The 25,633-nt window shown below is 48.2% G+C and overlaps 1 protein-coding gene across 3 annotated transcripts in view; it reads left to right on the top strand.

Moving 5' to 3' along the window:
• The window catches only part of LOC144597488 (ribosomal protein S6 kinase alpha-5), a 167,778-nt gene extending 143,380 nt beyond the window's left edge, over positions 1 to 24,398 (top strand). For all 3 annotated transcript variants that reach the window (XM_078406942.1, XM_078406944.1, XM_078406943.1), the window contains 4 exons: positions 14,795 to 14,986; positions 18,073 to 18,232; positions 21,333 to 21,496; positions 23,370 to 24,398. In XM_078406942.1, coding sequence (XP_078263068.1) covers positions 14,795 to 14,986; positions 18,073 to 18,232; positions 21,333 to 21,496; positions 23,370 to 23,609 — 756 coding nt within the window. In that variant the 3' untranslated portion in view covers positions 23,610 to 24,398. The remainder of the gene's footprint in view (positions 1 to 14,794; positions 14,987 to 18,072; positions 18,233 to 21,332; positions 21,497 to 23,369) is intronic.
• The last annotated feature ends 1,235 nt before the right edge of the window (positions 24,399 to 25,633 follow it).

Below are 25,633 nucleotides of genomic sequence, written 5' to 3'. Positions count from 1 at the left end.
TCTTTGTGCCGCAGCTTCTGTGTTTCATTTTTGGCAGCGTGTTGTTGCTGTTGAGTACTTCACACATCTGTGCAGTCGAAGCAGGTTCCAAAAGGCCGGCAAACCTCACTCAATGTTTGACTTTGATGTGGCATTTCTGTTTGATGCATCGGCAGTCTTTGTAGTCGCACATAAAAGGCTATTCATTCATCTCAAAGCTGCACCAGTTTAGGGTCAGTGGAGATGGTGAAAATTGGTGAGAATGCAGAACGTTATGGAATAAGTCAATAGACAATAGGTGCAGAAGGAGGCCATTCGGCCCTAAGAGCCAACACCACCATTCACTGTGATCATGGCTGATCATCCACATTCAGTATCCTGTTCCTGCCTTCTCCCCATATCCCTTGACTCCGCTGTCTTTAAGAGCTCTATCTAACAAAGAGCTCTAAACTAAAACTAAAAGTCCTGCCAAGATCATGTGGGACCGCAGGTGGGTCGATTAATTGGGTATTTTTAAGGTGGAGATTGGCAGATGCTTGATTAGTGCGGGTGTCAAGGGTTATGGGGAGAAGGCAGGAGAATAGAGTTGAGAGGGAGAGATAAATCAGCCATGACTGAATGACGGAGTAGACTCGATGGGCCGAATGGCCTCATTCTGCTCCTATGATTTTTGAACATTGCCGATCCAGGTGCCAATTGGGACAGCCATTGATTCTAGTTTACATCACCTTTTGATTCGAGTTTACATCACTAATTTGTATCAGAACCTGATGTTTCAGATTTGCTAACAAGACACGGTGAAATGAAGCAGTCAGTTTCAGGGGTTTATGGGGAGAAGGCAGGAGAATAGGGTTTGGAGGGAGAGATAGATCAGCCATCTTCTTTCGTGTCCATCATCTATGTTTCAAATGTTGGGCCAGGCTCTTGCACAGTGGACAGCCTTCTCGTTTGCCACCACGAGATCTTCCAGGCAGCATTGTTCACCAAGAAGTGAGCATCTTAGTAGGTGTGGCATGGATCGTACAGATATTCCACATTCACTATCTGTGTCTGCCGCATCTGCATAGCCCCATTTGCTCATATTGGTCTTGCATCGGCCCATCCCTGTACCAAGCCTATAGTGTTGTTTAAGAGGCTTTCAGACAGATGCATGGATATGCAGTGTATGGAGGGATATGGATTATATGCAGTGCAGGCAGATGAAATTTGTTTAATTTGGCATCATGTTTGGCACGGACATTAGAGGCCGAAGAGGCTGTTGCTGTGTTGTACTTTTCTATGTTCCATGTTCCCAAATTGAACAAGATATGTGTGTTAGCAGAATTCTGACAGTTTAGTTTAGAGATGCAGTGCGAAAACAGGCCCTTCGGCCCACCGGGTCCGCGCCGACCAACGATCCCCGCACATTATATCCACAAGGGTCAATTTTTACATTTACCAAGCCAATTAACCTACAAACCCAAACCCGTACGTCTTTGGAGTGTGGGAGGAAACCGAAGATCTCGGAGAAAACCTAAGCAGGTCACGGGGAGAACGTACAAACTCCGTGCAGACAGCACCCGTAGTCGGGATGGAACCCGGGTCTCCGGCGCTGCATTCGCTGTAAGGCAGCAACTCTACCGCTGCGCCACCGTGACCGCCCCGTATCCCAGTTGGAATATGGCAGAGTCAAAAGTGTTCAATTATCATATGCACCAGGGATGGAACAATGGGATTCTTTCTTGCTGCAGCTTTACAGGCCCATAAACACAACACAATGAAAAATATACAGTAAACAATAATACAATCAATTGTTTTATGGCAGTCATTACAAACTATGTGAGCATTGGAAGAGTAAGCTATCAAAATTTGCCTTCCAGCAAAAAATTAACTATCCCACCTCCAGTACAAAGATTGGGGGGGGCTTGAAGACACTGAAGAGTTGGTGCTGTGAAAGGTTTTGTTGTCTCAATAATGGCATGCTCTAAATTTTATATCTGGTGTTGCATAAGCAGACACAATTAGTAAATGATCTTATAATGTGGGAAAGAGAGAGGAAAATCTATTTTCCTCTCTCCAAGGTCAGATAACCATGATACTCTGAGCAGCAAAGCTGGCTGAAGGAGACTTACGACAAACTTCTTCTATTTCTTATGAAACTTCTTCTATTTCTATTTCTTATGCGTTAGTTTTACCACTTCCTATTTCACCACTGGATTAAACGGGGTTTGGTTTTGCTCGTCCACTGTGCCATTGTATCAGGGCATATACTACATAGACATAGAGCTAACATAGACTACACTTCTATAAATTATATATCCTCACTGCACGAGAGACAATTTGAGATGCTTCTACAATATCTAACTTTGAAAATACCTTTTGCATTGAGGTGAGATTTCTGTTACCCTTGATAATTCAACACATTGATGGTATTAGAATGTAAAATTCCACCTCTCCCCTTCTCAGTTGGACTGGGTAGAGAAAGGCGTAGTCTTTATATTTCTGCTCGGCTGAAAACTCAGTCACACTGTAGTACACAATAGCTGGAGGCCATTTTTAGTTTAGTTTAGAGATACAGCACGGAAACAGGCCCTTCGGCCCACCGAGTCCACGCCGACCAGCGATCCCCGCATATTAACACTATCCTACACACACCAAGGACAGTTTTTACATTGACCAAGTCAATTTACTTGCATACCTGTACGTCTTTGGAGTGTGGGAGGAAACCGAAGATCTTGCCCTTGTGGCTAAAGGGATCAGGGGGTATGGAAAGAAGGCAGGTGCGGGATACTGAGTTGGATGATCAGCCATGATCATATTGAATGGCGGTGCAGGCTAGAAGGGCCGAATGGCCTACTCCTGCACCTAGTTTCTATGTTTCTATCTCGGTGACCATGCAGAGACCGAAGACCATGCGGTCACAGGGAAAACATACAAACTCCGTACAGACAGCACCTGTAGTCGTTATGGAACCCGGGTCTCCGGCTCTGCAAGCGCTGTAAGGCAGCAACTCTACCGCCGCGCTACCGTGTCGCCCGCAGCCTATTAGGTTGTGCAAGCTCTTTAAAGAGCGATATAAAGACACGGGGAACTGCAGATGCTGGAATTTTGAGCAAAACACAGAAGTGCTGGAGGATCTCAGCATGTCAGGCAGCATCTGTGGAAGGAATGGACAGATGACATTTTGGATCGGGAACTCTTCTCCAGACTGGGCACCCATTTCCCATCGCTCCCCAATAATCCTGTAGTTATTTGTTCTTCATTTCTGATCAGTTCCCTTTGGAAATATCCGATTGAATTTAATTCCACAGTCCTGTCGGGCAGTAATTCCACTCCCTGACGATATTGCATAAACCAGTCTTTTTCCTGATGATCCCCAGTGATTTATTTTGTTGCCATTCATCATAAATCTGCATCCTCTGAATATTCATCATATCATCATATCATATATATACAGCCGGAAACAGGCCTTTTCGGCCCACCAAGTCCATGCCGCCCAGCGATCCCCGTACATTAACACTATCCTACACCCACTAGGGACAATTTTTACATTTACCCAGCCAATTAACCTACATACCTGTACGTCTTTGGAGTGTGGGAGGAAACCGAAGATCTCGGAGAAAACCCACGCAGGTCACGGGGAGAACGTACAAACTCCTTACAGTGCAGCACCCGTAGTCAGGATCGAACCTGAGTCTCAGGCGCTGCATTCGCTGTAAAGCAGCAACTCTACCGCTGCGCTACCGTTCATCCACTGGAAGCTATTCATAAGGTCATACAGCGTAGGAACAGGTCCTTCTGCTCACTGAGCCCACGCCGACCCTCAATTATCCATAGACACTAACCCCACACCAATCCCATTTTATTCTCCCCACATTTACATCACCTCCCCCACCCTCCAGCTTCTACCACTCACGAGTGGCCAAATAACCGACCAACCCCATGTGTCTTCGGGACATGGAAGGTTTACACCCATAAGAAAGCCGTATGCCATCACAGGCTGCACAGCGGTAGAGTGATTGACTTACAGCGCCAGAGACCAGGGTTCGATCCTGACTGCGGGTGCTGTACTGAGTTCATATATTCTCCCCGTGATTGCATGGGTTTTCTCCGGGTGCTCCTGTTTTCTCTCACAGTCTAAGAAGAAAGGGGAGGCCATTTAAAACTGAGGTGTGAAAAAACTTTTTCACCCAGAGAGTTGTGAATTTGTGGGATTCTCTGCCACAGAAGGCAGTGGAGGCCAATTCACTGGATGAATTTAAAAGAGAGTTAGATAGAGCTCTAGGGGTTAGCGGAATCAAGGGATATGGGGAGAAGGCAGGAATGGGGTACTGATTGTGGATGATCAGCCATGATCACAATGAATGGCGGTGCTGGGTCGAAGGGCCAAATGGCCTCCTCCTGCACCTATTTTCCATGTTTCTACTCCAAAGAATGTACAGGTTTGTTAATTAATTAGTTTCAGTAATTAAATTATTTTATAAATTGTCCCTAATGTGTTGGATAGTGTTAGTGTATGGGGATCGCTGATCGGCACAGACTTGGTGTGCCTTGGGCCTGTTTCCGTGCTGTATCTCCAAACTAAACTAAACTAAATTAAACACAGGGGCAGTATGCAAACTCCACAGGGATAGCACTGGAGGTCAGGTGGAACTCAGGCCATTGTAGCTGTGAGGCCATAAGGGATAGGAGTAGAATTAGGCTGTTCGGCCCATCAAGTGTACTCCACCATTCAATCATGGCTGATCTATCTCTCCCTCCTAACCCCATTCTCTACCAGCTGTGCCACTGTACTGCTACTAAGTTCCTCCATACATACTTTATTGCTTTATGTAACAAATCCCCTTGAGCTTTCTCCGCTGGAAAGAAAATAAACATGTCAACTCCAGTCTATCCACACAGCTAACCTGTCATCCCAAACTAATCTCTCGTATCAATGAGAGGTTAGACAAACTCGGATTGTTTTCTCTGGGGCGTCGAAGTCTGAGGGGAGATCTGCAGAAGTCTAGGAAATTATGAGTGGCATGGATAGTCAAGTCAAGTCAAGTCAAGTCAAGTCAATTTTATTTGTATAGCACATTTATGCTAGTGGAAGCATTGGAGATCATTTTTCAATGTTCTATAGATTCAGGATCAGTTCCTGTGGATTGGAGGATAGCAAATGTTATCCCACTTTTTAAGAAAGGAGGGAGAGAGAAAACGGGTAATTATAGACCAGTTAGTCTGACATCAGTGGTGGGGAAGATGCTGGAGTCAATTATAAAAGACGAAATTGCTGAGCATTTGGATAGCAGTAACGGGATCATTCCGAGTCAGCATGGATTTACGAAGGGGAAATCATGCTTGACAAATCTACTGGAATTTTTTGAGGATGTAACTAGGAAAATTGACAAGGGAGAGTCAGTGGATGTGGTGTACCTCGACTTTCAGAAAGCCTTCGATAAGGTCCCACATAGGAGATTAGTGGGCAATATTAGGGCACATGGTATTGGGGGTAGGGTACTGACATGGATAGAAAATTGGTTGACAGACAGAAAGCAAAGAGTGGGGATAAATGGGTCCCTTTCGGAATGGCAGGCAGTGACCAGTGGGGTACCGCAAGGTTCGGTGCTGGGACCCCAGCTATTTACGATATACATTAATGACTTAGACGAAGGGGTTAAAAGTACCATTAGCAAATTTGCAGATGATACTAAGTTGGGGGGTAGTGTGAATTGTGAGGAAGATGCAATAAGGCTGCAGGGTGACTTGGACAGGTTGTGTGAGTGGGCGGATACATGGCAGATGCAGTTTAATGTAGATAAGTGTGAGGTTATTCACTTTGGAAGTAAGAATAGAAAGGCAGATTATTATCTGAATGGTGTCAAGTTAGGAGGAGGGGGAGTTCAACGAGATCTGGGTGTCCTAGTGCATCAGTCAATGAAAGGAAGCATGCAGGTACAGCAGGCAGTGAAGAAAGCTAATGGAATGTTGGCCTTCGTAACAAGAGGAGTTGAGTATAGGAGCAAAGAGGTCCTTCTACAGTTGTACCGGGCCCTGGTGAGACCGCACCTGGAGTACTGTGTGCAGTTTTGGTCTCCAAATTTGAGGAAGGATATTCTTGCTATGGAGGGCGTGCAGCGTAGGTTCACTAGGTTAATTCCCGGAATGGCGGGACTGTCTTATGTTGAAAGGCTGGAGCGATTGGGCTTGTATACACTGGAATTTAGAAGGATGAGGGGGGATCTTATTGAAACATATAAGATAATTAGGGGATTGGACACATTAGAGGCAGATAACATGTTCCCAATGTTGGGGGAGTCCAGAACAAGGGGCCACAGTTTAAGAATAAGGGGTAGGCCATTTAGAACGGAGATGAGGAAGAACTTTTTCAGTCAGAGGGTGGTGAAGGTGTGGAATTCTCTGCCTCAGAAGGCAGTGGAGGCCAGTTCGTTGGATGCTTTCAAGAGAGAGCTGGATAGAGCTCTTAAGGATAGCGGAGTGAGGGGGTATGGGGAGAAGGCAGGAATGGGGTACTGATTGAGAGTGATCAGCCATGATCGCATTGAATGGCGGTGCTGGCTCGAAGGGCTGAATGGCCTACTCCTGCACCTATTGTCTATTGTCTAAAAACAACCCACGTTGACCAAAGTGCTGTACATCTGATTAGGTACTAAGGAAAAAAATGAAACATACAGTAGCACGCAAACAGTTCACAGCGCCTCCTCAATGAGCCTCAAACGCTAGGGAGTAGGAATAGGTTTTGAGCCTGGACTTAAAGGAGTCGATGGAGGGGGCAGTTCTGATGGGGAGAGGGATGCTGTTCCACAGACTAGGAGCTGCAACCGCAAAAGCGCGGTCACCCCTGAGCTTAAGCCTAGACCGCGGGATAGTGAGTAGCCCCAAGTCGGCCGACCTGAGGGACCTGGAGTTAGAGAGGGGGGTTAGAAGATTTTTGATGTAGGGGGGTGTAAAGAGACATCCTTTGCACACAGAGTCTTTTACTGGATATTGTTTATTAATTTCACTACACACATGTTATGCCCTAGCTGTCCGTGGTCATCACTGGAACTAGAGAGCGAGCTGGAGGTGGGGAAGCTACAATTATACAAGAGACAATGGGGAGTGGTTAGTAGTGGTGAGGTCACTATGTTAAAGGAACATGCACTGATCTACATCCTTCCTCTTGGAAACAAAAGTGACCACGGCTCATGCGCTAGGCTCAAACTACAAGCAGGGAGCAGATAGAATGCAGCACAACACAGACTACTCGTACACACCGTACCGGACAGGCGGCCTGACCACTCTCCCAGAGCGGGTGCGCAACCCACCATCCCCTCCGGTCGAAGGAACAGCATGGACGGGTGCGGGTACAGAGGCTGGGGAACCAGGGGAAGGAGGAGGACTGGGAAGCGATACACGCGCAGGCGAGGGAGGGGAAGGGGGCTGGGGCGACTGCGGATGTACCGGAGCAGGAGGCACATCAGGCACCGGGGACTGGACGGGAGGTGAATACGGGACCGCGGGAGGCGGTGCAGGCTCGTTTACCAGCATCAGGTGCTGGCGGGTACGACGATACACGGTGCCCTCGTAGTTGACCAGGTACGACCGTGGAGAGTCAGCATTGCCGACGACCACGGCCAGCCGGTGGTGACCGGAGGTGGACTCCATCCGGACAACCTGGCCAGCGAACAGAGGTGGAAGGGGACGGGACGATTTGTCAAAGGAGCGCTTCTGAATGAGCTGCTTTTCAGTGAAGCGCTCCCTGACAGCGGCAGGGCTCCGAGCCGTGGGTTGCAGGGATTGCTGGGAGACGGGGATAGGGGGTCTAGTGGTGCGGGACATGAGGCGCTGGGCAGGGGAACCGAGCGCGGGGTCCCGGGAGATGTTGCGGAGGTTGAGGAGGGCAAGGTACAAGTCCGAACTGTCAAGCCGGCAACGTTCCATCAGTTCCTTAGCGCTGCGGACAGCGCGCTCTGCAAGCCCATTGCTTTGCGGGTACTCGGGGCTGCTGGTGATGTGGCGAAAGTTCCACCGGGTGGCGAAAGCAGCAAACTCCGCGCTGGTAAACTGGCTGCCGTTGTCGGACTGGAGGGATGCCGGGGAACCAAAGGTAGAGAAGTGGCGGCGAAGCTTCCCGATGACGGCAGCAGACGTGAGGGACGGCAGCAGGTCCACCTCGAACCAGCTGGAGTAGGAGTCCACCAGGACCAGGTAGTGTTTGCCACGCCACTCGAAAATATCGGCGGCAACAGCCATCCACGGCAACTCGGGAGCCGGCTGCTGCAGGAGAGGCTGGCGCTGCTGATGAGGTAATAGGCTGTTGCAGGCAGCGCAGGCGGAGACCCTGTCCCGGATGTCCTTGACCATGCCAGGCCAGTAAAACTGTGCTTGGGCCTGGGATAACGTGGCCTCCACCCCTGGGTGTCCGTTGTGGGCAGTCTGGAAGTAGTGATCTCGCAGCGCAGCCGGCACCACAACCTTGTGACCCTTCACCACCACGCCCGCGTGCAGCACCAGTTCATCCCGAACCAGGAAGTAGGGCACGGCACCAGCCGGCAGGGAAGACCGTCGTTCAGGCCAGCCACGGCGGATGACGCCCTCAAGCTGTTGAAGGTTCGGATCAGCGGCAGTGTGTGTGACCAGTGACTGCATCTGCCAAGATGGAACGATGTTGACGTTCAACACCATCAGGTCAGCCGATTCGTACGGATGGCGGGAAGTGGAAGGTAGTGGGGCACGGGACAAAGTGTCTGCCACGAACATCTCCTTGCCTTTGCGGTACACGATTTTGAATGTGAAACGCTGCAGCTGCAGCATCATTCGCTGCAAGCGGGACGAGGCTGCGTGGATGGGCTTGTTTAAAATAGAGACCAGCGGCTGGTGGTCAGTTTCGATGGTGAAAGTTTTTCCAAGAACGTAGTCTCTGAATTTGGAGCACGCGAACACCACGGCAAGGAGCTCCTTTTCTATCTGGGCGTAGCGCTGTTCAGCAGGGGTCATTGTGCGAGAGGCATAGGAGACGGGCAGCTGTCGGTCGTCGTAGAGCTGCAGGCAGGCAGCACCAAGGCCGAACCGAGATGCATCGCAGGTGAGGACGATTGGCCTGTTCAGGTCGAAGAACTGCAAAGTGGGGGTCCGTGCGAGTCTGGACCTCAGGGCCACGAAGGCCGATTGGTGGTGCGGGAGCCAGACCCAGGCATTGTCCTTCTTGGTCAGCTCCCTCAGGGGGGCACTCAGTTCGCTGAGGTCGGGTATGAACTTACCCAAGTAGTTGACCATGCCCAGGAAGCGCTGCAGGCCGGGCACGTCAGTGGGAGCGGGCATTTTGGTGATCGCCGCCGTCTTCTCGGGGTCTGGCTTCAGGCCCCCCGCCGTGAAAACGTGGCCGACGTAGGTGACTTCCTCAACGCGGAACCGACACTTCCTTCGATTAAGCTTGAGATTGATCTCACGAGCCTTGTCCAGGACTTGGCGGAGGTGTCGGTCATGCTCAGCGACGTCCCTCCCGTACACCAGGATGTCATCCACAATGATGGCGCACGGCAACCCAGCAAACAGCTGCTCCATCGTACGCTGAAAAACCTCGCTTGCCGAGTTGATCCCAAAAGGCATGCGGAGGAAACGGAACCTGCCGAACGGTGTGCTGAAGGTGGTCAGGAAGGAGGAACGTGCATCCAGCGGGATCTGCCAAAAGGAGCTCTTGGCATCCAGGACCGAGAAAACTGTGGCTGGACCGACCTGTGCCGCGACGTCCTCCACCGTCCGCATGGGGTAGTGCGGGCGTTTAATAGCCAGGTTCAGGTCCTTGGGGTTGATGCAGATCCTGATCTCGCTCGCGTCCTTCTTGGCAGCGACCACCATGGTGGAGACCCACTGGGTGGGGGCACTCACCTCCTTGAGGATGCCCATGTCCACCATGCCACGTAGTGTGGACTCCACGCGGCCCTTCATGGCAAAAGACACACGGTGGGCCGGTCTGACCACTGGGTCGACCCCCGGGTCCACAACGATCTTGTAGGCACAGGGCAGCTTCCCCAGGACGTCATCAAATCGGTCAGGGTACTCGATCAGGGGGTCCATGGGGGCCTGCACCAGGTGGATGTCGCGGTGGAATGAGACCAAACCAAAGTCCTGGCATGCACGGGCGCCCAGCAGGGTGACGTTGTCAGATGCTAGCAGGAGGAACGTGAGGGGCCGAGAGGTCTCCAGAACAGTACAGATAACCGTTGCCTTTCCCACGGCAATCAGAACGCCTCCCCCATAGGCATGGAGGCGGGAGTTGTCAGGAGTAACCCTCTCCCCCGAGCTTATCTGCTCGAAGAGGCCCACAGACATAACATTTGCAAAAGCCCCAGTATCGACCTTGGCAGGGAAGGAGTGTCCATTGACTGTAACATGCACGGATGGATCCGTTATCAATGCAGGTGCACCCAAAAGCGAAAACAGCATAGAGTCTCCATGGGAGGAAGTCGTATCTGAGCCATGGAGTTCCTCATGTTGGTACCGGGAACCGGTTGCGCTATCATCGGTCGCAAGGTTGTTTAGACTCCCTCTAGGAGCAGGGACAGGTCTCCCACGAGAACGACAAGCTGCAGAAAAATGGTTCTGCCTCCCGCAGGAATTACAAGTTTTGCCCTGCGCTGGGCAAACGTTATACCTGTGTGACGAGAAGTTGCAGTTTGGGCATCTGCGAGGGGTGACCATAGTGGGCGCGGAGGGGGTGACCCTGGTCTGCGGGTCATTCAATCGCCGGCGGCCGGTGAAATTTATGTCCTGGGGCGCCGGCCGAGATACTGAGCCAACAGCAGAGGCCATGCGTGCGGCATGTATGGCGTCCGTTAGCGACAGGTCAGGCTTCATCAGGAGCTCATCCCGCAGCTTAGAGTTTAGGAGACCGTTGACCAGGACGTCCCTGATCATCTCGTCGGGTGTAATCGTTTGAAGGCGGCACCGCCGAGCCATATGTCTTAAGGATGCAATGAAGGCGTCAACGTGCTCCCCTGGAGTCTGACGCCGCGAGAAAAAGTTGAAACGTTCGATAATGTTATTGGTGGGTATATCGCACAGGGCAGTGAACTTAGCCATGAGACATACCGGGTCGTTGCGGTCCTCCGGAGGGACGAATTCGAACGACGCATAGCGTTCCATTGCCTCCGGACCAGCCAGGTTGAGGAGCAGGTGAGCTTTTATCGCAGCAGTTGCATCAGGATGGGCAATCGCTATATAGTGCTCGTAGTCCCGCTGGAAGACAGTCCAGCGGTGCACTATGTCCTCATCAAAAACAAGCGTGTCCGGACGACGACACGAGGGAGCCATGGCAAAGTGGAAGGATGGGACACAACTGGGACGAACAAATGCTAAAAATAAAAACCCGATAAACAGGAGACGCAAGTCTACCGCTCTGACACCATGTAAAGAGACGTCCTTTGCACACAGAGTCTTTTACTGGATATTGTTTATTAATTTCACTACACACATGTTATGCCCTAGCTGTCCGTGGTCATCACTGGAACTAGAGAGCGAGCTGGAGGTGGGGAAGCTACAATTATACAAGAGACAATGGGGAGTGGTTAGTAGTGGTGAGGTCACTATGTTAAAGGAACATGCACTGATCTACAGGGGGGGAATGTCCATTTAGGGCTTATGTCCATATGGTAGATAGAACTTTTTTTTTACCAGGGTGCAAATGTCAAATACTGAAGGGCACAGCTATGTGGTCAGAGACAATAGACAATAGGTGCAGGAGGAGGCCATTCGGCCCTTAGAGCCAGAACCGCCATTCAATGTGATCATGGCTGATCATTCTCAATCAGTACCCCGTTCCTGCCTTCTCCCCATACCCCCTGACTCCGCTATCCTTAAGAGCTCTATCCAGCTCTCTCTTGAATGCATTCAGAGAATTGGCCTCCACTGCCTTCTGAGGTAGGTCCACAGATTCACAACTCTCTGACTGAAAAAGTTTTTCCTCATCTCAGTTCTAAATGGCCTACCCATTATTCTTAAACTGTGGCCTCTTGTTCTGGACTCCCCCAACATTGGGAACGTTTCCTGCCTCTAACGTGTCCAACCCCTTAATAATCTTATACGTTTCGATAAGATCTCCTGTCATCCTTCTAAATTCCAGTGTATACAAGCCTAGTCGCTCCAGTCTTTCAACATATGATAGTCCCGCCATTCCGGGAATTAACCTAGTAAACCTACGCTGCATGCCCTCAATAGCAAGAATATCCTTCCTCAAATTTGGAGACCAAAACTGCACACAGTACTCCAGGTGTGGTCTCACTAGGGCCCTGTACAACAGAGGGGGAACGTTTAAAGGAGACTAGACGACCCCATGGACCCGTTGGGTTCCCGATGTGACAGAGGTTGATGGAAAAAAAGATACACCATTTTAATATTATTGAGTGGTCAAACTTTAACTTGAAGAAAATTTGAGCATTTACCTCAGGAGTCATCATTCAACGAAGCACGCGTTTAATGGCAACATTGAACACGGAAGGAGTAGATCAAAATGGCGGTTTATTTTATGGGTTATGTGTCCGAAATACAGGCAAAACGGTGCACGATAGCGCAACAATTTGAACGAAACTTGATACTGCACACCACAGGCCAATGGTGCGTGAGGTGCCCCTAAAATTGTTGCGCTATCATGTACCGTTTTGGCTGTATTTCAGTAACATACACACACACACGCATATATTTATATATATATATATATATGCTGAGTTACTCCAGCATTTTGTGAATAAATACCTTCGATTTGTACCCGCATCTGCAGTTATTTTCTTATACTACCTGTTGCTTCTGAGATGCTGCCTGACCTGCTGAGTTACTCCAGCATTTTGTGAATATATACACAAGATGCGATTTTTAGTAATGTAGAGATGTGCAGAGCAAGTTTTTTGTTCACAGTGGGTGGTGAGTGCCTGTAACACGCTGCCAGGGTTGGTAGTGGAAGCAGATATGATAGTAGTGTTAAGAGGCATTTTGATTAGGCACATGGGCATGCAGGGAATGTAGGGATATGGATCTGATGCTGGCCAGGGAGATTAGTTTTTAAATTGGCATTATGTTCGGCACAGATATTGTGGGCTGAAGGGCCAGTTCCTGTCCTCCACTGTTGTATGTTAAAGCACAAAGCCTCCAGGGCCTTCCTCAGTGGTGGTGTGCAGAACCAGGCTCAGTATTCCGCCAAAAACCCAATTAGCATCCGGTGTAAGTGAATGAGTGACCTTCCCAGTCTTAGAAACATAGAACTCATGAGTGACCTTCCCAGTCTTAGAAACATAAAAAATAAGTGCAGGAGGAGGCCATTTGGCCCTTCGAGCCAGCACCGCCATTCATTGTGATCATGGCTGATCATCCACAATCAGTAACCCGTGCTTGCCTTCTCCCCATGTCCCTTGATTCCGCTAGCCCCTAGAGCTCAATCTAACTCCCTTTTAAATTCATCCAATGAATTGGCCTCCACTGCCCTCTGGCAGAGAATTCCACAAATTCACAACTCTCTGGGTGAAAAAATGAAAAAGATTTATGTGTGCGTCTGAAGAAGGGTCTCGACCCGAAACGTCACCCATTCCTTTTCTCCAGAGATGCTGTCTGACCTGCTGAGTTACTCCAGCCTTTTGTGTCTAAATCTTTGGTTCTGCGGTTCCTTCCTACACATTTGGTCTGCTGCAAATATGTTGCTTCAGCTAAAACTGGGGCAGTACAGTCTGCTGAAGCACTGAGAAGTGCTGTGTGACAGGGTGATGCTGAATGCTTGGTAATAATCGGTGGCGTTTAGCATTTGTGCCAGTAAATTAAAATAGTCACATTAGTGCTCTGAGTGTGATTGAATGGTAGATCACATCACTTCGAATTCATCCACTTACCATTTTTGCACCGAGTTCTCTAAAATAACCAGATGCTTATAATATGATTTGAATCAGAAATCGCTGATGCAAGTGATATTTTTAGTGGGTGGGTGGTTTTTAGAAAGACAAAAATTGAATTGAATAAATTTTATTAGCCAAGTATGTATACATACAAGGAATTTGCCTTGGTACTTTGCTCGCAAGTAACAACTCGACATACAGTAAACAATTAAGAATAAAACATAATTTAAACATGTGAATCTACACCGGTCAGCCAAAACATTATGACCTGATGAGCCAAAACATTATGACCATCTGCCTAGTATGCTGTTGGTCCTCCGTGTGCAGCTCCATACGCAGCAGGGTGCGATGCACTGTGTATCCTGATACGTTCCTCCCATGACCACCATTAACATTTTCTGTGACTTGTGCCACAGTGGACCTTCTGTCGGTTCGGACCAGTCGAGATAGCCTTCGTTGCCCTCGCGCATCGATGAGCCTTGGGCGCCCAACACCCTGTCGCCGGTTTGTGGTTTGTCCCTCCTCGGACCACTGTCGGTAGGTATTCACCACTGCTGACCGGGAGCACCCCACAAGCCTTGCCGTTTCAGAGATGCTCTGACCCAGTCGTCTGGCCATAACAATTTGGCCCTTGTCAAAGTCACTCAGGTCTTTACTCCTGCCCATTTCTCCTGCATCCAACACATCAACTTCAAGAACTGACTGTTCACTTGCTGCCTAATATATCCCACCCCTTGACAGGTGCCATTGTGGTCATAATGTTTTGGCTGATCGGTGTATGTGAATGTATAAATGAAATAAAAATGATCCTCCTTTGCAGTTTATAATGACATCTTCTGAAAGAATGCCACATGCTGCAGTAAGTAATGTGTGACAGAGAGGGAATTGTGGCTCAGTGTTTTTCCTGAACATTATGTCACTGTTGGGTATTTATTTATAGTCCTATTTTCATTTCCTCACCCCTCGTTCTCCCGTAGAACTTGCTGTTCGCTGACGAAACCGACAGCACGGAAATAAAAGTCATAGATTTTGGGTTTGCGCGACTGAAGCCTCCCGACAACCAGCCGCTGAAGACGCCGTGCTTCACGCTCCATTATGCAGCGCCCGAACTCCTGAAGGACGACGGCTACGACGAATCGTGCGATCTGTGGAGCTTGGGCGTCATCTTGGTAAGACATAGAATGCTGGAGTGACTCAGCGGGGACGGGCAACATCTCTGGAGAGGAGGAACGCGTGGCGTTTCTGGGGGAGGGCAGTTTAAGAATAAATGGTAGGCCTTTTGTGACTGAGATGAGGAAAAACGTTTTCAGTTGCGAATCTGTGGAATTCTCTGCCACAGAAGACAGTGGAGGCCAATTCACTGGACGTTTTCAAGAGAGAGTTAGATTTAGCTCTGAAGGCCAATGGAATCAAGGGATATGGGGGAAAAAGCTGATTCTTTCATATGTCAACTACGACAATCAAAAGTGGCAATTGGTGCTTCAGAGACCCGTAGTAGAGGCTTTGCTGCAGATTTTGCCAGTTCCGTAGAACTACCCAGGGTGGACGACGAGAACGTAAAACAGCTCCCACCCCAACGGGGTACTGATTGAGAATGATCAGCCATGATCATACTGAATGGCGGTGCTGGCTCGAAGGGCCGAATGGCCCACTCCTGCACCTATTGTCTATTTTTTCGGGTCGAGACCCCTCTTCAGACTGAGTCAGGGAGAGAGAGAGATACAGAGATAGGGAACTGTAGGGTGTGAAAACGAGACCAAGGGGGTGGAGATCAAGGAAAATGTAGAATTGATAGTTGTTAGCTTGGAGAAGGTGACAACAAAGCAAACAGAGATAAAATGTTAACGAGGACAGTCATACTAGCTGGAGAACTGGGAAGGGCGGAGGGATGGAGAGAGAGGGAAGGCAAGGGTTACTTGAAGTTAGGGATGTCATACCCCTGGGGTGTGAGCTGCCCAAGTGAAATATGAGGTGGTGTTCCTCCAATTTGGGTTGGGCCTCACTCTGATATCTTGGTAAGTTGGAGGCAGGTGTGGAGTTGATTAGTGCATGTGTCCGGGATTATGGGGAGAAGGTCGGAGAATAGGGTCAAGATAGGGAAAGATAGATCAGCCATGATTGAATGTTGGAGTAGACTCGATGGCCTAATAATACTGCTCCTATGACTTATGAAAAGCACCTTAGCACTTCCTGTCCTCAGGAATACATGGTTAATGGATTTACATAATACCGAATGGCCTCATTCTGCTCCTATCCCTTCTCAACATGATATCTCCCTGGGACTACAGATGTTCATTATACATGGAGCATAGAGCAGTCCAGCAACAGAGGAACAGATCGTTCGACCCATAATGTCCATGCCGGACAAGATGCCAGGTTAAACTAATCTCCCCTGCCTGCACATCCATGTACCTATCTAAAAGCCTCTTAAACACTGTTAAACACGATCGTATCTACCTCTACCATGGTAGGTGATGCAACCTCATGGTTCCAGCTACATCGATTCCATCCTGAATTCCAGTGCTGTCTACATGGAGTTTGCACGTCTTCCCTTCAGGGGTCCCAGCTTCCTCCCACATCTCGAGGCATGTGCATCGACAGATTAGCTGGCCATCGTAAATTACACCTGAGTTTCTGAGTGAGTAGTAAGTCTGGGGTAGTTGATGGAGATGTGGGGAGAATAAAAATGATAGGATCAGTGTAATTGAGTGCTTGGTGGTTGGCATGGACCTACATGGGCATCACATGGTCTTGCCCACATGCTGTGAATGAGAGCAATTGTGGCACAGGACTGGAGTGAAATTCTTCTTGCAAATGGGCGGCACGGTGGTGTAGCAGTAGAGTTGCTGCCTTACAGCGAATGCAGCGCCAGAGACCCAGGTTCGGTCCAGACTACGGGCGCCGTCTGTACGGAGTTTGTACGTTCTCCCCGTGATCTGCGTGGGTTTTCTCCAAGATCTTTGGTTTCCTCCCACGCTCCAAAGACGTGCAGGTTTGTAGGTTAATTGGCTTGGCAAATGTAACAATTGTCCCTAGTGTGTGCAGGATAGTGTTAATATGCGGGGATCGCTGGTCGGCACGGACCCGGTGGGCCGAAGGGCCTGTTTCTGCGCTGTATCTCTTAACTGAACTGAACAAAACTAAATTCCTCTCTTTCGTCTTTCTTCATCACACTTACTCCTCAAAGCCAGAAATTGGTGTCATGCCAGAAAGAGATTATGTGTTCTCTCATAATATTTATTTTTGTCTCAAAATTTATTTTGACCATTTGAGTTCCAAAAGCAGCGAAGCATTAAATACCTTCACACTGTCCTCCCTTTCCCTGGGATGTGGGTGACATTAAACTCCACTGTCGACAGTACTGGAGAAATGCCATCTCCATTCTCTAAAGCTGGCATTGGGATTCCTTAATGATCTTAATTGTGGACCAACAGGTTTAGTTTAGAGATACAGCATGGAAACAGGTCATATGGCCCACCGAGTCCACGCCGACTCTTGCATGTTACCTGACTTTCTCTTTTGCACACTACACGTTTAGTTTAGTTTAGAGATACAGCGCTGAAACAGGCCCTTTCGGCCCACCGGGTCCGCGCCGACCAGCGATCCCCACACATTAACACCATCCTACACCCACTGGGGACACTTCTTTACATTTACCAAGCCAATGAACCTACAAACCTGCACGTCTTTGGAGTGTGGACGGAAACCGAAGATCTCGGAGAAACCCCATGCAGGTCACGGGGAGAACGTACAAACTCCGTACAGACAGCGCCCGTAGTCGGGATGGAACCTGGGTCTCCGGCGCTGCATTCGCTGTAAGGCAGCAACTCTACCACCGCGCCACCGTGCTGCCCTAAGGGGAATTTTATGCCACGTTACAGGCAATTTTACAGGCGCCAATTAACCTGCAAACCCACACGACTTTACGATATGGGGGGCGGGGGGGGGGGAACCGGAGCACCCGGAGGAAACCCGTTCAGTCACAGGGAGAACGGGCAATCTTCACACGGCCAGCACCTGAGGTCAGGGTCAAATGCAGGTCTTCAGTGCTGTGAGGCCTCTGCTCTATCTGCTGTGCCACTGGGCTGCCAGTTGTTTAATGTCAAAGCATTTAATGTGCCCCTTATTTAGAAAAAGGATGAGAATTTGCTTGCAAATGACTGTAAGTACATGCATCACAGCAAAGGAAATCCTCATTCCTTTTAAGATATAAACCTGACGTGTTTCCACTTCTGCCTGTTGCTCCCTCCGTCAGTACACCATGTTATCCGGCAAAGTTCCATTCCAGTGTGAGGAACAGACCTTGACTTCCACAAGTGCGGAAGAGATTATGAAAAAGATCAAACAAGGAGACTTCTCGTTCGAGGGGGAAGCCTGGAGAAGTGTCTCACAAGAGGCCAAGGAACTGATCCAAGGTGAGATCGGCCGCTGGCCAATTACATCTACCCGTCCTGACAGTGTCTAAACGGCCGTTTGTAACTCCCCCTTCCCTCCCTCAAACATTTCTCAAAACAGAGAACATCGGTGATATGTGTAGGAGGATGGAACTGCAGATGCTGGTTTAAATCCCGAAAAAGATAAACGCAAAATGCTGGAGTAACTCAGCAGGGCAGGCAGAATCTCTGGCGAGAAGGAATGGGTTATCCCCAACACTGGGGATACTCAGCACGCCAGGCAGCATTTGTGAAGAGAGAAACATAAAACGTGCCCCACTCTGACCTTAAAGCTATGTCCTCTGCTATTTGACATTCCCACGCTGGGGAAAACAAGTTCTGACAGAACCAGGGGCCACAGTTTAAGAATAAGGGGGAGAACGGAGATGAGGAAAAACTTTTTCACCCAGAGAGTTGTGAATCTGTGGAATTCTCTGCCTCAGAAGGCAGTGGAGGCCAATTCTCTGGATGCTTTCAAGAGAGAGTTAGATAGAGCTCTTAAGGATAGCGGAGTCAGGGGATATGGCGAGAAAGCAGGAACTGATTGTGGATGATCAGCCATGATCACATTGAATGGCGATGCTGGCTCGAAGTGTCTATTGACAGTCTACCCTATCTATGTCTCTCGTGATTTTATATAAACAGTTAACATTTCAAGGCCAAGATTTTTGTTTTCGTGTTAGATTGTAATCTTGCACAGGAACATAAAAACCGCTGATGTTGAATTGAGCAGCGTCTGAAATGGTAAACCCGATGATCCATTTACTAAAACGTTCAGAGAACATAAACACAAGCGGGTGAGAGAGCAGAGTAGCTGGCCCACATTTGTTGGCTTCCAAATGCTGTTACTCCGAATACATCCCCAACCTGCTGATCACATCCGCAAGGATGTAGAGAAGGACAAGCAGCCTCCTTCCTCCACTCTAGACTGGATTCTCAGTCTGACGAAGGGTCCCGACCCAAAGCATCACCTATTCCTTTTCTCCAAGGATGCTGCCTGACCCGCTGAGTTACTCCAGCATTTTGTGTCTATCTTCGGTGCAACCCAGCATCTTCAGTTCCTTCCTACACAGAGTGTCCGCTCCACTGCGAAATCTCCTCAAGGTATGCCGACTTTGAAGATGTTCTCCTCCTCTCAGGACTCTCAGTCTGCAGAAGTAGGGTCTCGACCCAAAATTCACCTATTCCTTATCTCCCGAGATACTACCTGACCCGCTGAGTTACTCCAGCATTTTGTGTCTGCCTCCTTCCTCCACTCTGGGTTATGGGATGACTGGGCCCTTTGGGAACCGCGTTATAGTTGTATTAGCACCGTTTCCCTAGTGCTGAATCACCCTACCACAACCAGAGAGCAGTGCTGAACTACCATCTACCTCATTGATGACCCTCGGACTATCCTTGATCGGACTTTGCTGGCTTTACCTTGCACTAAACGTTATTCCCTTATCATGTATCTCTACACTGTAAATGGCTCGATTGTAATCATGTATTGCCTTTCGGATAACTGATCTGCAGGCAGCAACAGCTTTTCACTGTACCTCGGTACACGTGACAATAAACTAAACTGAACTAAACTGTTTCCCTCACATTATCAATCACTGCTGACACTGAGCTCTGCCCGCCCCCTTCTGGATGAAGTCAACAGAGGCCAATCCTTGCCCCAGAACTGTAAACATTTCAAGAGGGAGTTAGATTTAGCATTTTGGGCTAAAGAATCAATGGATACGGGGAAAAAGCAGGAACGGGGTACAGATTGTGGATGATCAGCCATGATCACATTGAATGGCGGTGGTGGCTCGAAGGGCTGAATGGCCTACTCCTGCACCTGTTTTTCTATGTTTCTATGTCCCGATCTTCAGGAAGGTCATATGTGGGGTTGCATCATTAAATGCAACGTTTTTTTCTGCATGACAGTGCGGGAAGAAGCAGAACATGGTTTAAATATTGAGGCACGAGCAACGTCAGATCTGGAATCTTGAGTAAAACACAAAGTGCTGGAGTAACTCAGCGGGTTAGGCAGTATCTCTAGAGAACATTTATAGGCGACGCTTCCGGCCAGAACCCTCCTTCAAATTCGGTATAGTGCTGAGTGTTTCAAAAACAAAATTGTGAACCTGACTGAATTAATTGAGCATCTTTGAGTTTTGAGTATTTAAGTTCAGGCATTATGCCTGTATTTCTTCAGTGAGCCCTATCTGAAGGACCAAAATAGAGTGATACAGTGTAGAAACAGGCCCTTCGGTCCAACTTGCCCACACCAGCCAACATGCCGCGTCTACATTAATCTCACCTGCCTGCGTTTGGCCCATATCCCTCCAAACCTGTCCTATCTATTATCTGTCTAACTGTTTCTTAAATGTTGGGATAGTCCCAGCCTCAACTACATCCTCTGGCAGCTCGTTCCATACCCTCTGTGTGAAAAAGTTATCCCTCAGATTCCTATTAAACCTTTTCCCCTTCTCCTTAAACCTATGTCCTCTGGTCCTCGATTCCCCTACTCTGGGCACAAAAGTCTGTGCATCTACCCGATCTGTTCCACTCATGATTTTATACACCTCTATCACTTGATGTTTTGTGCCAAACAGGATTTGTATTTGTTAAAATTTTCAATAGTGAGTATTGGAAATAAACACCTCAAAACACCTCAGCCCTGGTCTTCCTGCCTTCACATACCGAGCGGAATCTGCTGAGACCTGTCGGTGCTTTTTGTGTTCATTTCAGGTTTGCAGTAATCTCATATTGTCCTTTTATCTCTGGTTAAAATCTTGCCACAGGGAACGATTATCAGAGACAAGCCATTCCAGCCGAAGGAGTGGGTGGATGTGGGATTGACAAAAATGTATAAGAAGTGTATGGAAAGAAAGAACTGCAGATGCTGGTTAAAATCGAAGGTAGACACACAATGCTGGAGTAACTCAGCGGGTCAGGCAGCATCTTGGGAGAGAAGGAATGGGTGACGTTTCGGGTCACCCATTCCTTCTCTCCCGAGATGTTGCCTGACCCGCTGAGTTACTCCAGCATTGTGTGTCTACAAAAATGTACAATGCTGACTTGTGTAACATTTTGCATGGTTTACTCGCAGGGCTTCTAACTGTTGACCCGAACAAACGGATTAAGATGTCGAGCCTTCGTTTCAACGAATGGCTTCAGGACGGCAGCCAGTTATCATCCAACCCTCTGATGACCCCAGACATCCTTGGTTCTTCGGGACTTTCTGTCCATACCTATGTCAAAGCAACTTTTCACGTAAGGAAGCCCTTAATAGACAATAGGTGCAGGAGGAGGCCATTTGGCCCTTCGAGCCAGCACCGCCAGTCACTGTGATCATGGCTGATCATCCACAATCAGTAGCCCGTTCCTGCCTTCTCCCCATATCCCTTGACTCCGCTATCTTTAAGAGCTCCATCTAACTCTCTCTTGAAAGCATTCAGAGAATTGGCCTCCACTGCCTTCTGAGGCAGAAAATTCCACAGATTCACAACTCTGACTGAAAAAGTTTTTCCTCATCTCCGTTCTAAATGGCCTACCCCTTATTCTTAAACTGTGGCCCCTGGTTCTGGACTCCCCCAACATCGGGAACATGTTTCCTGCCTCTAGCGTGTCCAATCCCTTATTAATCTTACATGTTTCAATAAGATCCCCTCTCACCCGTCTAAATTCCAGTGTCAGTCGCTCCAGACTTTCAACATATGACAGTCCCGCCATCCCGGGAATTAACTTCGTACTTTCTACTTTCCCATCAATTACAGTCGTTATTTGGCCGCTACAAGCTGTACTTGTATGGTGCATTTTACCAAAATGTGATTCCGAAGATATTATATAGCTGAACATTGAACAGTACAGCTCAGGAACAGGTCCTCAGGCCCACAATGTCCATGCTGAGCATAATGCCAAGTTAAACTTGGTTCTACACGATGAACTCATCTCTGGCACAGTGGCACAGCGGTAGAGTTACTGCTTTATAGCGTCAATACGATCCTGACAAATGAGAGGAATAGATCGGGCAGATGCACAGAGTCTCTTGCCCAGAGTAGGGGAATCGAGGACCAGAGGACACAGGTTCAAGGTGAAGGGGAAAAAACTTAATAGGAAACCGAGGGGTAACTTTTTCACACAGAGGGTGGTGGGTGTATGGAACAAGCTGCCAGAGGAGGTAGTTGAGACTGGGACTATCCCATCGTTTAAGAAACAGTTGGACAGGTACAAAGGCGTACAGGTATGTAGGTTAATTGGCTGGGTAAATGTAAAAATTGTCCCTAGTGGATGTAGGATAGTGTTAATGTACGGGGATCGCTGGGCGGCACGGACTTGGAGGGCCGAAAAGGCCTGTTTCCGGCTGTATATATATGATATGATGATATGATAGATAGGACAGGTTTGGAGGGTTATGGACCAAGCGCAGGCAAGTGGGACTAGGGTAGCTGGGACATTGTTGGCCGTTGTGGGTGAGTTGGGCTGAAGGGTCTGTTTCCACACTGTATCAATCTATGACTACGGGTGCTGTCTGTACGGAGTTTGTTCAGGGTATGTTCCCCAAAGACGCATGGACAGTTACATGGATTGGAATGGTTTAGAGGAATATGGGCCAAACGGGGGAAAGTGGGACTATTGTAGATTGGACAAATTGGGTCTCAAGGCCTGTTTCTGTGCTATATTAGTTGAGTTGAGTTTAGTTTATTGTCACGTGTACTGATGTACAGTGAAAAGCTTTTGTTGGATGTATATATATATAGATGTCAGTGGAAAAATAATACATATTTACAATCAATAGTGTTCAGGTAAAGGGAATAACGTGAATAACATTTAGTGCCTGATAAAGACAGTAAAGTCCAATCAAAGATAATCCGAGGGTCTCCAATAAGGTAAATAGTAATTTAAATTATATAGATGCTGTCCCTGGTGCTATACCTGGTGCTGTAACATGTGCTCTCTAGTTGTGATACGATGGTTTAGTTGCCTGATAACAGCTGGGAAGAAACTATCCCTGAATCTATGTATGTTGTGCTTGCTTTCAGCACGCCTAACGTCTGATTGTATCTCTCTCTCTCTCTCTCTCTCTCTCTCTCTCTCTCTCTCTCTCTCTCTCCCTCTCTGTCTGTCTGTATGTTCCCCTACCCAGGCCTTCAACAAGTGCAAGAGGGAGGGCTTTTGTCTGCAGAACGTGGACAAGGCACCGCTGGCTAAGAGGCGCAAGATGAAGAAGACCAGCACCAGCACGGAGACCCGGAGCAGCTCCAGCGAGAGCTCCCATTCCTCCTCTTCCCAGTCCCACGGCAAGAACACCCCCACCAAGATGGTGCAACCCAGCAACCCGGCGGACAGCAGTAACCCCGACAGCATCTTCCAGTTCTCAGACTGAGCTGCAGGCAGGCAGGCCCCAATGCCAAACTTTCAAAATAAATCCCCCTTTACTTAAAAAAAATCATCCCTTTGAGGACCACAAATGTCATTGTTTTCAGCCTGCATCCTTCCAAAGTACTTTATTTATTCCAAAGCACATGTTGTGTGTGTGTGTGTGTATATATAGATGTATTAAATAGTTCTGCGGTCTCCTGCAAAATCGATCGACCAATTTTTTCTGGGGAAATCCCAGAGCCGGTGGTGCAAGATCCCAAATTTAATCCAGTCCAAGGTAGACACACGATGCTGCAGTGACTCAGCGGGTCGTGCAGCATCTCGGGAGACTTTTCGGGTCGAGACCCTTCTTCAGACCGATTCTTCGGACTTAATCCAGTCCAGTCCAGTAAGGAGTTTCAGAGTGTGAGGAATGGTGGACACGCTGGAGTTGCCGAAACATATAGAGCCGAGGTCACTGAGGAGGGAATGCCCAAGTACACGAGGAGGAAGGGCTGGAGGAGACTGAGGGAGAACACAACAGTAACGTGGACCACTCGGCCCGACGGCCTGTTCCTTAACTGCAGGTTCTATGTAAAATCCTGTACATTCTGGAAAACGGAACTGATTTTTAAACAAGTCAAAAAATATACATGTACCGCATCGAAACCAAACTCCGCAGCCTGCCACTCAAAGGGCTTTTGGTTATTTTTTATGCATTTCTTTAAGTGTGAAAGAATGCAAACATCTATCAGGTGCATTTTTTCAAGCAACCTATCTCCGTTGTACAAGCCCAAAAGGATTCAAGGTAAGGTAGACACAAAGTGCTGGAGCAACTCAGCGGGTCAGGCAGCATCTCGGGAGCGAAGCTGCCTGACGCGCTGAGTTATTCCAGCATTTTGTGTCTACCTTCGATTTAGACCATCCTCTGCAGTTTTTTTTCCCCTAGGATTCAAGGTAAGATGAAAGCACTGTGTTCGTGGGCTTACCTTCATCTAAAAGACTGCCCCGATGATAACACGACGGATCTATTGTGTACTTAACGTATGCAAGAGATTTCTCGTTACAAATTGCTGGACCTCTTATCCATCCCTTATCACCCCTGAACCATGACCCTGCAGATGAGCACCAGGCCATAACCTCGCAGAGAGTTCTCTACACTTTATCCATCTTTTGACTTTGGTTCTTTTGTCGGACACTTTGTGTTCCTGCTCCGTGCAGCGAGATGTTGGAGTCACTTGCAATCGTCTTCTCTGCATTATTAGCCTTTCGCCATCTCCAAGGCTCCCACCGGCTTGACATACTTTGATACAAAGGACAAACCTTCAGCAGCAAGTTATCTGCCCGTTCACCCCAGTGCTGATTGCTTCTCGGTGATCCAAGAGGAAATTTATATTCCTAACCCGGAGGACAAAACAAACAGGGCATTGTTGTTTACCATTTCCCCCTTCAAAGTAAACCTTTGCTACGTCACTAATTCTGAGCACTTCTGGATTTCTATTTAAGTGAAGCATAAAATGTCTGATCCATTTGGGAGATCTGAGTCTTAAGATATCCTTTATATATATATATGTTGTTTTGTTTTAGAGTGGGTGTGTGGGGAAGCTTGTACATTGAAGCAATGTTTTTTGGTAGTAATGTGCCAGAAGCTTTGTTATTTGTGTATTCTTTGGCATGTACTCCGTATATTTCTTGTATGGGTGGTAATCGCACAGGTAACCTGTTAGTACAAATTTTAAAACGTTGTGTTCCAACCATTAATTTAACTGGTACCTTGTCACAGCCAACAGTTTGACATCTTTGGTTTACTTTGTAATTGTGTTTTTGACCAATAATTAGGTAGTTGAGAGGAGCCAACCTTGCTGTTCAGACTGATATAATCAGTACAATCTGTATTGCATTGCTCTGCAAGAGCTCTCCTCACAGTGGAGGCCCTTACAATATGAATAGGGTTGCCAACTTCCTCACTCCCAAATACAGGACAAGGTGACGTCACCTTGTGACTTCATCCAGGTGATGTCACTGCCCCGCGCCCCACGTGACCTTGTC

Source organism: Rhinoraja longicauda, chromosome 10, assembly GCF_053455715.1.
Source record: "Rhinoraja longicauda isolate Sanriku21f chromosome 10, sRhiLon1.1, whole genome shotgun sequence".
NCBI lineage: Eukaryota > Metazoa > Chordata > Chondrichthyes > Rajiformes > Arhynchobatidae > Rhinoraja > Rhinoraja longicauda.
This window is presented reverse-complemented; position numbering and strand designations above follow the sequence as displayed.